This window comes from Biomphalaria glabrata, chromosome 12 (genome assembly GCF_947242115.1).
Source record: "Biomphalaria glabrata chromosome 12, xgBioGlab47.1, whole genome shotgun sequence".
NCBI lineage: Eukaryota > Metazoa > Mollusca > Gastropoda > Planorbidae > Biomphalaria > Biomphalaria glabrata.
The window spans coordinates 26,217,071-26,234,688 of record NC_074722.1 but is presented as its reverse complement, the minus strand read 5'-3'; the positions used below and the strand labels follow the sequence as shown (position 1 = coordinate 26,234,688).

General features: G+C 33.2%; 1 protein-coding gene across 5 annotated transcripts; it reads left to right on the top strand.

Annotated features, from left to right (window-relative positions):
- Positions 1–367: 367 nt before the first annotated feature.
- LOC106067730 (spermidine synthase-like) lies at positions 368–13,072 on the top strand. Of its 5 annotated transcripts, none has more exons than XM_056007004.1 (10): positions 392–494; positions 3,714–3,849; positions 5,859–6,030; positions 6,239–6,359; positions 7,542–7,634; positions 9,232–9,385; positions 9,703–9,786; positions 9,933–10,078; positions 10,615–10,737; positions 11,334–13,072. In XM_056007004.1, the coding sequence occupies exons 3-10, from the start codon at positions 5,867–5,869 to the stop codon at positions 11,358–11,360; spliced, it is 912 nt and encodes a 303-aa protein (XP_055862979.1). In that variant the 5' UTR covers positions 392–494; positions 3,714–3,849; positions 5,859–5,866; the 3' UTR covers positions 11,361–13,072. The 5 variants fall into 5 exon arrangements, with proteins under 5 accessions (XP_013082428.1, XP_013082431.1, XP_055862979.1 ...); XM_056007002.1 differs by having other exon boundaries at positions 5,827–6,030; XM_013226974.2 differs by lacking the exon at positions 3,714–3,849 and having other exon boundaries at positions 368–494; positions 5,825–6,030.
- Positions 13,073–17,618: the final 4,546 nt, after the last annotated feature.

The following is a 17,618-nucleotide window of genomic DNA, read 5'->3' as shown; positions in this document are numbered from 1 at the left end:
AAGATTTTTACAAAAGGTATGAATCTCACTGCTCTATTTTGTGTCTGTTCTAGTTTCTTTTATGTTTTCTTGAGTTGACGGATCACGATTGCTAATTAGCTCTTATTTTTGCATGCAAAATTCTAAAAGATGCTGAAAAAAATAGAGAGGGGGGGGGGGGCGGAGTGTACTTGCTAAAGTGAACAAGTTCATTTTTTGATAATACATAGAAATGGAGGCACAAGTATTTAAAAAAAAAAGCGTATGCCTATGACACGTGTCACTATGGTGGACTGTATCCAAGCCCAGTGATAGCCCTACCCCCCCCCCTCACGACAATCTAGCTCACGCGTGATTTCTGTGTGCCTTCTTAGACCTATCTCGCTTTGCTGTCCAGAACAAAGAGGGCTGACCTGCTTTTTTTTTTTAATCTTATTTAATCTCTTTGTTTAGGGCTGTGCACTTCAGACTACCAGCAAGATTGATTGTTAACACAGGTTGGAACATTAAACACGGTGGGTAGTAATTTTAGGGAATACGTTTTTTTTTTCTCTTGTTGTTTTCTAAACGAATTAGCCTACAGTTTATAGGTTTTTGGAGGCCTCTGGGTGGTAAAGCGCTTGGCTTCCGAATAGGATGGTCCCGAGTTCGAATCCTGGTAAAGACTGGGGTTTTAATTTCTGGATCTTTAGGGCGCACGGCTCTAAAGGGTACCTGACATTAGTTGTGGAAAAGTAAAGGCGGTTGGTCGTTATGCTGGCCAAATGACACTCATTAAATGTGTTACATCATCTGCCCTATAAGTAAAGGCGATTGGTTGTTGTGCTGGCCACATGACTCTCTCGTAAACCCTGGGTCACAGAAACAGATGAATTTTACATCATCTGCCCTATAGACCACATGGTCTGAAAGTGGAACTTAATATTTACATTTTTTTTATGTTTTAAAATATATATATATATAATACCATTTCTCATCTCGACCTACACTAAAATAAGCAAACTGTTATTGTCTTTTTACACGATGATAGCGGGTTAACAGTTAACTTTAAAAATATTTTTTTTGCGTCTTTTTTTTAAACGATTACATTCAGTAGTTTAATATTTAGGTCTGATACAGTTAGTTTTTGAGTTTGTTAATTTCTTCTTGTGCATTTCATTAGCTATCTGCTCATCTCTTTGCTTCACGTCTAGTAATACATCTCTGTGTGTTAAATGGAACATGCATGACTTGAATGCACTTTCTTTGAGGGAAACATTTTAGTGTATCAGACCCTCTAGAGTATTGAACAGTTTGTATTTCCATAAGTTTCATTGTACACCTAGCTTAGCTATCCATGGAATAGGCCTACTATTTTATGTTTAATAACTTTATTGAATGCTTGCAGGCCAATATATTATGGGAGATCTTTAATCACTATTTTATACTCTCCATATGGTAGGCCTATGTGACAATGGCGGTATCAGAGGCGTTGCGAGCATAACTGGCCCATCCCCCCTCACTACGCCTCTGGGCGGTGGACTTTCTGTGATGTAAAGGTTATATGTTTCATGACACCAGCACAGCGAACAACCGCCTTTGCTTTTCCCCACCTATTGCCTGTTAACCATTGGAGTCTTCACACTGGAGTCGAACTCGAGACCCATTAGCCGGGTGTCCGACATGGTTGTTGGGCGTCTCTTTCATCCCCGCCAGTGCAATGTACTTAATCATTAGGCCCCCCTCGACGGAGGTTCTGTATTGCTTCCCTAAAACGACTGTTTCCACCTGTTTAAAAAAAAAAAAAGTTAATTTCCTGTCTCCGACTTAGCAGCACACGTGGAAGTGATGTAAGGTCAAAGTTAATGTGTTTTGAACTCGCGACCTCCTCCCCCCACCCCAACTTCAGTCCTGCTCAAGTTTAAAGGTCAAATATATTTTGCAATGACAACTAACGGATAGTATTTCTAAATTAACTAAAAAAAAAAGTAAAAAACATCTTTACATCTTTCTTGGTGGAAGATAGTTAATATTCCAGCAAATGAATTTAACACATGAACAAAAGAAGAGACGGTCATGAAGACGCCCAACCAAACACCATTTACAGAGTAAGGGACCGTTGCCCAGCAGTGAAAAATACACAAGCAGCTTTTTTTTTTTTTTCCTTGACGAGAAAAAGTGAGCGAGGCTTACACAATATGAAAAATAGGCATTCTAAATATAGTAGAAACTAGAAACTCGAACTCAAAATACCCAAATTAGTGGAAATAACAGCTGCTCATGTAGCCAACAACATCGTCTCATAACAGAATAATAGAGGTATTCATGCACTTGTATGCTGAGCATTCCAATATTACAGAATGACTTCAGTGACGTGTGTTGTGTGACCCAACCATGAGGTGCCCCTCTCCCCACATACACACCATGCCAACTTCAGAGCAAAGTGTTTTTAGAGAGATAGAATTAATAGAAGTAAGATGGTAGTAGCCTTTAGTCAATGTAACAGGTCCAATTCAATGTAAAATAATGTATTGTTTTTACTTGCATGTAAAATGTCTTGCGGTGGCGTAGCTAGGGTGGGGGAATGGAGGAGAATTTGAAAATCCCCCTTTGAGAGGGCCCCCAAATTAGTGGGTGGTTTTTGACATTAAATATTACGAAAAATGAAGGGGCCCCCCAAAGATGTCAAGCCCCTGGGGCCCCCAAATGATGGAAAATTCCTAGCTACGCCCCTGATGTCTTGGGTAATAAGCTAATTCTAATAATTATTTCATTTGTAGACCTAGCCCATTATTTTAAAAACTTTAATTTTAAAATGTGGAAGTCTTGGGTAATAGGCTAACTAAAAGTCAAGTTAGTCTAGTTTGTAAACTATTTTTAATAAATACTTATTTCATTTATAGGCCTAGCCCATTATTTTAAAACTTTACTTTTAAAATGTGGTGCCTATTTACTTTTGATTTGATTATTCAAAAGTTGAACTACTCTCATTCATTTGTTTATCGAATCATTGAATGCTCCTACTTGATGTGACAAAATCATGATTTCTACAACAATTAACTCTTTTGAAGTCGTTACAAAACTTCTCTTGATGCTGAGCCGTTCATCTATGAAAGATTTTGGATTAAAAAATGTATCATTAGGCTTAGAAAAGGCTTAGTAGAAAAATCGTCTTGCCAACAAATGCAATTAAATCTGGCAACATTCGCCAAGACAGTTTGAAATGCATTTTAAATACATGTAGAATCTAAAATGTATAACTAGATCTAGATAAGATCTAATGCAATAATATTAAATTAAGATATTGGGGTCTTGGGTTTTTCCAGAATGCACAATAAATCATTTAAACTAAAATATTATCACCCAGAGGCATGAGGATTTTAAATTCTCATTTAATAATTAGAGATAGCCTACTGTAAAAAATAATTTTACATCGAAAATAGTATATAGGCCTACCGGTAGCCTACAGTTTTCTTTAAAAGTTAAGACCTAGACTAGATCTAGATCTTGTTACAGTTTTCTGCGATAAAGAAATAAAAATAAATTTTCATGTTAATTTCACCTCCCTCCTCCTTTTTTGTTATTAAAAATAATATATATTTTACATATGTCTGTCCCCCCCCCCTTTTTTTTTTTACCCTGAGACACTAAGACTGGTAAAATAAAATAATAAAAACTACTCTACGTAATACAAGGGAATGTATATAACATCCAATCTTATTACTAATTACTAATGTTAATTATGTCCCTTGTAGGCCTAGATCTGTTGGTCAACATAATATTAACATTACATTGTGCTTCGATTCCAAGTCCATAAATAAAACGTCTTCAACACAGCCTCTGTTGGGCGCTCGCGGTACCGTTTGATTGCCAAGTGACAGTTTTACCGCAGTAAGTTGCTGTTTGTCAACAGACGACAAAAACGAAACTTGATATACTGTCTAGATCTAGATATTATAATATATTATAAATTTTTTATTTCTAGAATATGAATATCTTTGAATCATAGATCTGGAATTATTCAATTAATTAGAAAAATAATATTGTATAAAGTATAAATTAATAGATCTAACTAGACTAGTAGGCCTAACTATTAGATCTAGACTCTAGTATTAGTTTTAGTCAATGACACTAAGTGCACACTGAGTGACACTGTCTACTCTTACTCGGACTATTAGTCTTTTTTTTTTTCTTAGGGTGGTAGTAGTAGTAAAGTAGAGTAGGCCTACTTAGACTGACTCAGATTAGAATAATTTAATTATCATTAGATACTTCTATACTAGACTATCGTGTCTATAGTCTAGACTCTATATAGTCTATAGTATATACTATTCTAGATCATATAGACTAGGTCTAGATACTAAATCTAATCTAGATTATAATTTATATCTAATCTAGTACTAGATCTAGTAGAGTAGTAGATGATATCTAGATCTACTGATCTAGATTCCTTTAAGACTAAATTGAATTTAAAATTTAACAGTCTAGTCAGTGAGTGTTAGTAGTGTCATTAGACTCTAGATCTAGAATCACAGGCTATATATAATATAGGCTACAAGTTATATGCCGGATTGTATAGGAATCTAGGACTATAGGGCACTATAGGCCTAGATCTATATCTAATCTAGGCACTTTGGTGGAAGCTTCTACTTCTAGTAAGCTTTAGTAGTATAGGATCTACCATCCTGGTCTCCAAGCCATTCTGATTATTGTTTGCGACATGTACAAGTAGGTCACATATATAGGTTGAAAGGACAGCCCAATACTAATAGAGATGCCCCTAGGAAATGCTTAAAGGGTCAGTTTGCCCCACTGGCATAGAGGAGAATATTTGGCAGCAAATAATTTCTAAAAGACACAACTAGAGAACATACTCTTACAAAAGGTTGCAGGACAATTAAAAGAAAGCGATAGCTTGAGAACCCTCACAAAGGCTGTGCAGGACAAACATATGAGCCTAAAAGAAAAGCCTTCTATAGATATCTACAGTTGTATTGTCCAATAGTATCTGTGGCATTTTACGTCTCGAGAGATGATCTTTTCCCTTTGCAACTTCTTGTGTGACTTAAGAGGCCAATCCTTGATACACAGCTGGAGTCACAGGTTGGGCATCTGTAATCACAAGGGACCCTTCTTTCTACTACTGCTGTGTATGGCATCCGCAATCAGGGATCCTTCCTTTATGGTTGCTCTCCATGTGGATCTATTCAGTGACACTTTTCCCCAGCCGAAAGTGTCCAATCCTATAGTCTACACTAATAGTCACTATAAACTAAAATTAAAGTTCTAGAATAAGTCTAGAGAAGGTTGCTTGTAGTTACCTAAGTGCCATTTACCTAAATAATAAATGAGCTAACTCTCAGGTTACTCTCCCAGACTATGCCCATAGTAATGTTTATGTGATTAGCCTGTCATACTATCTGTGGAATAAGCAAGTAAAAAAAAATTAATTAGGGCCTAATATAATTTTTAAAAAATAAATCAATTCCTACTTTATTGTCAAATAATACAGTAAACTAAACATTCATATTTTATTGTTTATTCTGTCAATTTTTTACTTTAACTTTAACATTCCACCATTTTACCATCTATGATGAAAGTGTCAGCTAAAAGAAGGAAATAAAATTGACATAAGCTGTAAGCCATATATATCTAAATAGTTTGTATGCATTAATACTAAAACAATGAGAACTGTGAAGCTTTGGCATAGATTATTAAATGCTAGAAAATCTAGTTATATGCTTGTCTGCTGAATGTTTTCATCCTTTTAAAGAAAGTTTACTTGCTCTAATTTTTCAAAGTTTTTTATTTTTTTTTAGTTTTTATTTGTAAATTTAGACTTTTGTTACATTGGACTATTTTTAAGAGACTTAGACCTAAATACAGTGTTATGTCAAAAGCTTCACCAATGGATGTCAATAATAAAAGCTGCTACTTCAGCTTGTCAGTGTTAGAAAATGACTGGTTCAAGGAAATCAATGATGGCTGGCCTGGTTACAGTATTAACATACAGGTGGAGGAGATTTTGTTCAATGGAAAATCTGATTATCAAGATATTTTGGTTTTTAAAAGGTAATTTTTCGTTCACCAACTCATTATGAGAATATTTAGAATTTTACAATTTACTTTTTTGATTTGATCCATATTTAATTAAGTGCAAATAGTCCTATAGCATAGTTCAACTTTGTAGCCACCCACATATTGAGAATGTTACATAATTACCCTATTTAAGTAATCATGCCTTACACAAACTGTTTATATTTTTTGATGCTGCTGGTAGCAAGAGATTTGGAAATGTCCTTGTGTTAAATGGGATTATACAGTGTATAGAGTGGGATGAGTTTGCCTATCAGGAAATGATCACTCACCTGCCAATGGCACTTCATCCAAATCCACAAAAAGTTAGTACCAACATTCATTATGAAATTTTATAAAGGAATGTCTTAGTACTGGTATTTAATAGCAAAATTATAATGATGGAACTTGTCAGCCAAGTGAAGCAATTCATCTAGGAAATATCTTAAACTCCCCCTTCTCACCAAGAAGAGGTACCATAAAGTATGGGTCACCCAATATCTCAAATTTTTCTTAAGCCCAGGAATATGCCCTAGATAGGAGTGACCTGAGTGCAATCATTTTTTCTCAAGTGAATCTAAATGGTTGCTTTTTAGCCTGTATATTTAATAAAATGCTTCTTAACACCTTAAGGACAATAACTTGTATATCTATGAAATACAAGATTTACCAAGAACCATGTGGTTGATCTCAATACCACTAACCCTAACCCTAAAAATAGCTCATAAAGTCCAGAGAAGTAAAATATAATTTAACTATGCAATATAATAATCCAGAATATTATATAAAGTATTGTTAGGTCATAGACAATCAAAAAAGTAAGCAGGAAAACTCATAGTCCATTGTTAGTTGTATTTCATTTTGACTTTATTGTTACAACTCTTCTTTATTTTCTAATATGGTCATTATGTAGATTTAGACCAGTTACTGTTTCACCAATACTATCCTGGTCCCGTTTAAACCAAAGAATTCAGTCTCAATGAACACACTGTCTTTATTCTCCCTCTTTTTACATCACACTCTGTGAATTCTTAGAAAGTGACACACTTTTGGTCATTCTCTTATTCATTCCAACTGACCTATACAAGTAAAATTACATTATCCAAACAAACATACTCTCTTTGTAACATCTGTCTCTGTTAATTCATTACTTAAAGTGATTTATGTTGTGTACATCTATACTTGAAGCATTGTGAGGGATTAGTTGATTTGTGATTCCAATGTGGGATTTTAAAGTATTCAATTTCATATAGCTGATGTCCCTTCATCTAGCACCTTTGAACATATTCCCGCTATTTTTGGATATTATGTTGCTAAAGTCACATCTGGAAATATTGATTTTTATTAACCATGCAATACCAGCATTACACTCAAAAGCCTGGGCAAAAATCTGACAATGCTTCTATTTTAAAACAGCACACTGTCATTGTTTACATAATGAAAAGTTTTGCTAAAGCTCTTTCTTGATTGTATTGTATGTCAGCATGTATTTGTTCAATCTTTCTTAGGTGTTGGTGATTGGTGGGGGGGATGGAGGAGTCGTACGGGAGCTATTGAAATATGACTGTGTTAGGAAAGTGATCTTGTGTGAAATTGATCAGGTAACTTATCGTCTTGTTCTTCTTCTCTAGTTTCTAATTTCTAAAGAGATTTTGGGGTTTGTCCTGTTTAGACATAACTCTGCAAATAAAAGAGCACATTGAAACAGTTTTAAACCCTGCTCTATTTATATGGTAACAGACTGGCCAGAGCACTACAGAAGGAGTAGTCCTTCCTGCTCTGTTTACAATGGGAGCCCATCGCAAATAGCAGCCTGGTTATGAGTACAAAATACAGGTTAATATAAATTATGGGATTCATTCTTACAACTCATTTTTTTTAAATGTATTCTTGAGATATAAAATAAAATCTAGGGTTTCTTCTTTAAAAGTTTAATTTTGATCAGTAAAGTGCTGGTAAAGCATTGCCTTCATTACATTTGACCACATATATAGTTAGCTTTATTTCACTTAGACTGCAAAACAGTCTTCTGTGTCAACCCTATTTGTAAAATAGTACCAGACTAATGTAAAAAGGATTAATTTGAAATTTATTCTACAACTTGCTCATTATCAAATGCTCTACCATTTCTCTTAGTTTAATAATTACAAGAGTAAAAATTGAAAGAGAGATAACTCCTAAAAAGTATTTTATACTTGTATAGAGTCTTCTCATGTTTTTTCCATCATCTGCTGCTCATAACACTATGTGTGCATTAAAATGTTTCTACATTCTTTCAAATAATTTTTGATGACTTTGATACATTGCTGATGAAGTAGAGTGTTCATATATTGTTTTCCCATCTCTGGTGAAATCTAGAAACAGATAATATTTATTTATCATAAAAATGACTCAGTAAAAAAAAAAGGGGGGAGAACATTCATTAAGGAGAGTTGATTAATAGCAAATAATATTGACATGTCACTAAGATCAGCTGTCAATTAACACAAACAAACTCATTAGACAGTGTTGACATTCCACTAAGTAATACAGAGACTACCAGTGGTATGTGTAAACAAATAAGATATGACTGAATAGAATACATGTCTATGACAATGTAAAGTCAGGTTTATAAAGCTCAGTGAAGAAAAACTTTAATTTTTAAAGTTATCTTTAACTACTAGAAGACAAAAAGATGTAACGATGTGATGAATGTTATATTTCAACTACTTTGCATATCCTCTTGTTTATTTCAAAACTTGGTCCATCCTCTTTGATGCCCTTTCAGTCAATTTAAAATAATATATACATTTTAATAAATGAACTCATAGAGAATTCAATACAATCATTAAGCTATTTTGTTTTACATATGTTCCTTCAGAGTTGAAGATAATCTACTTCCTAGTCCAAACCTCCCACAGGACAACAGAGAAGTGGGCAGGTTATGAACCTGGGACCATCGAAAAGACTGAATGACAATGCAGTACGCATATCAAATTACATTAAACATATTACTTTTTTTTTTTAGTTAAGCAGCAGTCATTCAGCAGTTTTTCATCTTGTCTACTTTACGTGGTTGTTAAAGTAATTTAGGGCATGACAAAGTTCTACAATTTTATATAAGTGGGATTAAATCTATTTTTTCTATTGAGTATATGCTAAATAAAAGATTTGATTTGTGTTTTTGTTTTAGCACCATACAGATACTTTTTCCTCTAGGTTGTGTTGGACCTTTGCAAAAAGCATCTGCCTAGCATGTCCAGTTGTCTGGATGATCCTCGTGTTACTATTAACATTGGAGATGGTGTAGAATTTATCAAAAAGCATCCAGAAGAGTTTGATGTCATTATAACAGATTCACCAGACCCTGAAGGTGATTTACTAGACTAATGTTACTTTGTTGTTGTTTTTTTTTAGTTTTGTTTGTTTTAATTGTTGTTTTTCAATAGTAAAATGCTTGACTCTTATTGTGTAGCCCTAGGTTTAAATTCCAAAAGGATATTTTTTATTTAAGATGTAAGGATTTTTCAAGTCCATTTAGTTCTTAAAGGTACCTAGCATCTGTTCCATAAAAGCATAAATAAGAAATAAAAAGCTAATGGGAACTAAGCTATTGTACTGGCCTAATAATATCCTCCTAAACCATTCTTCACCTCACTTTCACCTCTATATTATAAATATATATTTTAGCTGATGCAGAAGCACTATTCAACAAAAGTTATTACACTGATTTAAAAGGTGCTTTGAAACAAGATGGCATAGCTTGTAGCCAAGGTAAGAGACAATTAATAAACCAATTGTCATTCTGGTACAATACAATCCAATACCATTTTAAAGGGTATTTGAAAGTATTCCTTTATAACATAAAATTTCATTCATATTCATAGCCTAAAAATCATGCACATTTTTTCTTCTTTTAGGACTCACACCATACACTGATTTGCCTTTTATAAGAAACCTAGTTGCTCAGTGCAAAGACATCTTTCCTAAAGTTGGCTATGCTACTGGAAACACACCTTTGTATGCAATGGGAACATTAGGATATCTTCTTTTCAGTAGTATACCAGTATGTATTATGTTCTAGAATTAAAAAAAACAAACATATATTCAGGAGAAATAATAGAAATGACTAAAACGTTAAAGTGATTAACATAGTATTACCCAGACCTATGCTATTCCTTCAAATATGCTTTGTTTGTGCTAACAAACATACACCCTCAGTGAGTGAAATTGATATAACAATTAATGTAACACTATAGTCACTTAAGAGACTCAGGTATAACCATTATTATTATTATTATTATTATTATTGCTGCTATCTGTTTGTATGGAGCTTGTTTCTTTCACAACATTGAAGTCCCACACCTTGGTCTGTTTTTCTCATTTTGGAACAGCTAATGATGTCTGTGTTTCAGTGATAATAGCTGCATGTAATTATAGTGCATACATATAGTTAAATAGTTGTTATCTCTGAATATAAATGAAAATAACTGGTTTAGGTTACTATATTAAATATTAGCGTAAAAACACAGGAATAAAAAGATTAAAACTTAAAAGTTTATTAGGTAATTAACATGATGAATCTTTGTTAATTGGATTTAGGACATTGACTTTACCAAGCCTTTAAGAAAATTTTCAAACAGTGATCTGGAACGCATGAAGTTGAAATATTACAATTCTGACATTCATGCAGCATCATTTGTTTTACCAAACTGCTTCAGGAATGTAAGTATAGATAGCTTGATATTGTTCATTTGTTTTAACTAACTGCTTCAGGAATGTAAGTATGGATCAACTGTGCCTTAGGATAGTTTGATTTTGTTCATTTGTTTTACCTAACTGCTTCAGGTTGTAACTATGGATAAGCTAAGCCTAAAGATAGTTTGATATTGTTCATTTGTTTTACTGAAATGCTTCAGGAATGTAAGTATAGATCAACTGTGCCTTAGGATAGCTTGATATTGTTCATTTGTTTTACCTAAATGCTTCAGTAATGTAAGTATGGATAAATTGTGCTTAAGGATAGCTTGATATTGTTCACACATTATTTCAAATATAAATGTCAAGAATCTGCATTTCCAAAGCTAAAAAAGTTTATATATTTTGTAAAGGCTGCTTCTTTTCCCAGAAAAATCCCATCTTTTGGACTATTCAGCAGTTTGGTGGTTACTCAAGACTATTATAAGTTGTAGTTGAAGTCTTCTCAATACTTCTTTTTTTTTTTTTTTGGTATGAATCCCCCCCCCCCCCCCCCAAACCCTTTTTTTTTTTTGGGTAGACATTTTGTATTGGCCATAAAAGAGCATTTATTTTGTTTTCAGGAGCTGCAAGATTTTCTGGATACTTAAGTTTGTGTTTCAATAACTCAGGTCTTAAAGTTAATTTGTTTCTTCAATAAACACAAGTGGTATTTTAAAGTTGCTCCCAAAAGAATATTGTAGAAATATGTTTTTGTGTAATCTTTTTAATAACTTGTATGTATCATGCACCTTGTTAGCAAATATTTGTTGCTCAATCCATTTCTCTGGGATTTATGGCCTTACTTTTTTATTTGGTGTGAGAATTTTTAATATTGCAACTCTGTTTAAAATTATTTTTTTTTTAGCATTTTAAAAATATTGTTAGCTTAAACATTTTTTTTTACCTTTAACACAATTTTCTTTCCATTCAAAGTTGTTACCTCGAAGTATGACTCCTGACTTGCGAACAAAACAGCTGTGCAATGCTAAGCAAAAAAATGTTTACTTATATTCCCATCTTCACTTTTCTCATATAAATCAAGGCCTTACTTTTTAGAATAAACACAACACTTGTCCTGAATAAAACACAATAGATCTGACCATTTAATTGTATGCACTACTTTGAAAATAATTTGAAACACTGATCTGTTTATCTCTTGTACAAATGTTGAATATGATTATTATGAAACAGAACTTGGAGCAACTTCAGAGTTTACTATGCCATAGTGTATATAATAGAGTGTGATTTTGTTCCTACATCATAAAATGGCACTGTTTGTGTGATAGTTTTGGTTCCCAGTATTTTGAATGTGATATAAAAAAAAAATTCTGTTCTATAAATTATGTCCCAATGTTTTATTTTTGAGTGTGCACAAGTTAAGGTGTAAGTCATTCAAAGAAATCCATGCCATGTCCATGTTTCTAGAGTGAAATCTCTTTTATATTTATCTCCCTTTCATTATGTGATTTAAAACTGCTAGAAGGCATTTTCTTATTGCAAAAATGATTATGCTTTTGACATTGTAATTGAATTTAATTATTTAAAGAAAGTTTTTTTTTGTGTTTTTTTTTCTTCAGATTCATTGCTTAGCCAAACAGGTTCCACACTATGCACTAATTCACTATTTTTTGTTATTGACTATAAATACTTTGACTTAGCAGAAACTATCTGTGTGGAAAAAAATACAGAAAATCACTTTACTAAGTCACTTTATCTTTTCTTTTTTTTTTTTTTTTTCTTTTTATACACATTGTGTAAGTTCATTTATTATTAGAAATATATGGCTAGAGTTAGGTAATCAGCTGAACAGAAGCCTAATAAAGTTATTTGTTGGTAGTTGTAGTATTGGTTTCCACTCAGCCAAATGTTATGCCTATTTTTGGAATGTTAGGATCGTAATATTGATTATTATTATATTGTTATTATGTTGTTCATTGATTGCTTTCCTGGAGACCATGGTACCCATTTTTTAATGATAGCCTCTAAGAACAATTGCAACTGTGCCTGATTGGAGCAATGGATTGTTTTTGTAAGTTTAGGCTTTTATGTGGCAAGAGTTTGCCATTGAGCAATGATTAATATTAGTAGACTGCATTAGTATACTAATATGTACATGTCCCCACACAGTGACAGCATCGAACCCAATTGTTTTAAGGAGTTTTGTTTTTAATCATTCCTCAATCTCTCTGATATTAAATTATAAGTATTAGTAAGTTATTTTCACCAAAGCCTTTTCTTTGCTGCAAGGGCTCAATTATTTGTTTCATGTCATTGTTGATTGTAAAACTTTTTATTTTTATTAAACGAATTCACTATTTAACTGATACTGTGTTCTGTGCTCTTCACACTAAGAAATCAACTTTACTTTAAACAAATCTTTCTATAGCATTGTAGTACACAATTCGCTAACATAGCCTGTCTTCAAAATAGCCTAAACATATGTTACTAGGAAAAGATTTTGACGCTTTTGATTAGTTTTGTTTAAACTTCACCTAATGACATTACAATATGTAGAGAGCAGTCATTGTAGGCCTATATCGAATCTGTTAGTGAGTGGCCATGTAAGAAAGTATCTAATTTTAATTTGCATCTTCTTAGAAGCTTGATGGCTTTAGTTTTAGCAGCTACTGGATACATGTAATCATGTTTGTACCATGTTGATGAAATAATAATATAGGGGGAAAAGCCAATCACATTTAAAATTATGCCATAGGTCCAACATTTGGCAAATTTGAAATCTAGTTGCAGTGTAACTTTAATGACAACCCAAGCCTTAACAAATTGTGTGTACCTGTAATCAAATAGTTAACAATCAAGTAATAATAATCAAGTAATACTTCATAGAAGCTGTGTTATGCTAATAGTTAACAATCAAGTCATATTTCATAGAAGCTGTGTTATGCTAATAGTTAACAATCAAGTCATACTTCATAGAAGCTGTGTTATGCTAATAGATAACAATCAAGTCATTCTTCATAGAAGCTGTGTTATGCTAATAGTTAACAATCAAGTCATACTTCATAGAAGCTGTGTTATGCTAATAGTTAACAATCAAGTCATACTTCATAGAAGCTGTGTTATGCTAATAGTTAACAATCAAGTCATACTTCATAGAAGCTGTGTTATGCTAATAGATAACAATCAAGTCATACTTCATAGAAGCTGTGTTATGCTAATAGTTAACAATCAAGTCATACTTCATAGAAGCTGTGTTATGCTAATAGTTAACAATCAAGTCATACTTCATAGAAGCTGTGTTATGCTAATAGTTAACAATCAAGTCATACTTCATAGAAGCTGTGTTATGCTAATAGTTAACAATCAAGTCATACTTCATAGAAGCTGTGTTATGCTAATAGTTAACAATCAAGTCATACTTCATAGAAGCTGTGTTATGCTAAGTGTTTCATCTAATTGTATGAGACTGAGCACTGGATGAAGGACTGGATTTCCCATCAATATAGCTACAGTGTTCCTTCCATTGTTATTTCACTTCCCAGTGAGAAGGGCTAGAAAGGCTTCAAGGGTTATTGCCTAATTGGACTAGCACAGCTGCATAACAGTTCATGATGATTTATCTTGCTTCTCAAAGCCACTTTTCTTGTGTTTTTGGTTGAAGAATTTCGTTTTATTGTAAATTTGCTGCTGTTCTGTTTATTCTTTTCAAGCCTTTCAGATACCTGTTTAATCTTACTGTCATTACTCGATCAATATTAACGAAAATAACGTGTATATATATATATATATATATATATATATATATATATATATATATATATATATATATATATATATATATATATGTATGTATGTATGTATGTATATACAGTGGCGTCACTAGAGTGGGTGTCACCCCCCCCCACCCCCATTTTTTGTTAATCTGTTGCGCTGTAATACATATAGTTTAAAATTAACAACGTTATTTGATTGTTCAACAATTTTAAAATTCAGTTGTTGTTACAATTTATCTACAGTTCACTGAGTTTGTGTTAAGGGTGCACCCGATAGTACTTTTTGATATAGTAAAATATGATATGGGGGAGGGTCAATGTAAAATATGTAAGTATTTATTTAACTAGTTAATAATGTAAATCTATCAAAAGTGCAATCTGGCTTGTATAGGGGTCGGAAGTATGTGTTTATGAATTTCAGACCAACAACTCATCAGGCTTATAATTTGAAAGTCCAAGGACCGCTTCTGATACTGGCTTCAAGGGCTTAATATTGATAGTAGCTGTCAGTTTATAGTTGGAATCTGAAGCGTTCTAGGTCAATATTTATAGTTTTAGATTAATCCATTTGCGTCAAACGATATTTTATTAACAGCAGGAACATCAATTATATTTATTTATATGCTAACTTGAATCATAGATGATGTCGAAGCATATATTTAATTGTAGTCTGTATGCCTGTTATTGAGATTTAGTTTGAGATCTAAGAGCATTAGGAAAACCAACTATTAAAAAAAACAACAACTCATCCATACACCCCCTACCAAAAAACATAATTAGACTGTCTGTTCGACTGATTTGAACAACCTCTTCAGATAGACGAAGTGGGCCTACATATGTAGTCCTAGACCAGTGTGTAGGCCTATAGTTGATGGTGTTGACCATATCGCGCGTTTTTTTCCTTAGGCATACGCAATAGTGTTGAGTGGTCAGGCAAAAAAGAGAACACATTGACATGGTCAGTCAAACATGTAGATCTATTATACCCGTAGGCCAACACTAGTTACAAAGGTCAAGTGTTTTTTAACACCCCAACAATTTTTTTTTTTTTTTTTTTTTTTGTGTTAGATCTAATTGTAGTGCTTTAGATCAATTTAATTTCTGCGATATTAAACTGTACTGTAAGATTGTCCGTTAAATTGTAAGTCAATAGAATTAAACAATGAAATAAGCTTTCTTTCTATAGGTTTTAATACAAGGCAAAAAATACACACACACACACACATCTTTGTTTTATTTTATTGTGCAAATAACGTGTGTAAGAAACATCTTCTTTAATTATTATTGATTTTATCGTGATTTATTTTTTTATATTGAGATTTATATCTAACTAACTCGGCACACGTGAAGAGGTAAAGCCTCTAAGTCCAGCCAAGTGATTGAGATTTTTCTGTAAATAAACTAACTCATTGTCCTGTTATCCGTGTAGGGGTGTGGCTTAAAGTCCAGCCCCCTAATTATGATTAACTACTAAGTAAACAAACTTAGTTCCCTCGTGTGACCTCTAGAGAGTGCCTACGTCCATCGCATCTGACTTGTCTATCACCTGTCTATCAATGAACTCAATGTGATGATGGACTAAACAAATAAAAGGGGGTGGGAGTTGTTCATCTCTACCTCTGGAGATATACCTGGTTACCCGTGTAGAAGTGTGGCTTGAAGTCCAGCCCCCTACTAAAATTGTACTACTAAGTAAACAAACTGAGTTCCCTCGTAATGTGCGACCTCTAGAGAGTGTCAATATGTTGACATTAAACTTACGTCCATCGTATTCGACGTGTGGTCTCTATCAATTAACTCAATGTGATAGACTAAACAATTAAAAATGGGGTGGGAGTTGTTCATTTCTACCTCTGGAGACTGGAGATATACCCACACAAGGAATATAATATGTTAACTAACCCACTCAAAGGTCAAGACAAAATGAAAAAATGTTCCCGCCATTTCTGCTCTGTATGTAACGCGAATTTATAATGTAAAGTTTCATTTCTATTTATATTAATATATGTCTTTATAATAAAAGATGTTTGGTGCATATTCATAATGGCTCTATTTTTAAGCACATTATTTTGTTGTAATATAAACATTAATACATTCTACAACAGACATTAATGGAACGAGGTCCACTCTATGCAAGTTAAATATGTGTACTTTTTACTATTCGGCCAACTATTCGGCACTGATATTCGACCGGAGCCGAATAGTGAAAAAAGGCCGAATATTCTGCCGAAGCCGGAGCGACTATGCGGTGCACCCCTAGTTTGTGTAGTCATGTGAAACTGCAAGCATCTTTAATCTTTGGAATCGAAGAAATTGCCATTAATCTATAGTTCAATTTTACAACAATGCAACCATAAGTAAATTACATTTTTTCTCCGCTTTTTAGATTTGAAAACGTATAACTTGAAATGACTAATAATAACGATATCTCATTTTTAATAAAATTCCGCTTTGTGAAAGTGTCGTTTGTCTCAAACAGTTCTTTATTTTATTTTTAAAAATCCTTTTTCACATGAGACGCCAGGGATAAGCAGATGGTAAGAAACGGTTGAAGGCTTTGTTAAATGATTTAGAGATATTTGTTAAGATCTTAGTGGCATATGAATCATGCACTGTCAACTTTTATTTTCTTCAAGAATAAGTTTTGTTGCCTTTATATCCTTTCTCAGTCATGGTAATTCTGTTCGAAAGTCACCAGTTGAAAAATCATCATATACGCCACTATTTTGAAACTGACATCTACAAAACTTTGTTGGTTGTTGAACTAAAGAATGTTTCGTTTGGATTGCTCCTTATTAATCTACTACATCAATGATTGCTTCCAGTAGGAGTTGAAGCTCAGAGTTAAAAAACGATCAATGCACATAAGAATGAACCTCTTTTTCTCTTCTTAAATAGTGAGTCCGCATCTTGTGATCTCTCGCCTGGCATTTTCTTCTTGTTTTATTTTTTTTTCTTCTGAATCACAGTACGTTGTTTTTTTTTTGTTTTGTTTTAGAAGAGCCTTTTTTATAACACTTTGCGCTAACGTGTTAAAGAAAATGTTTAATTGGTCACCACATTGTCAATAGCTTAAAGATAGACCTACTCTTGTGTATCTTACCCCCCCCCCCCCAAAAAAAAAGGTAAAAAGTA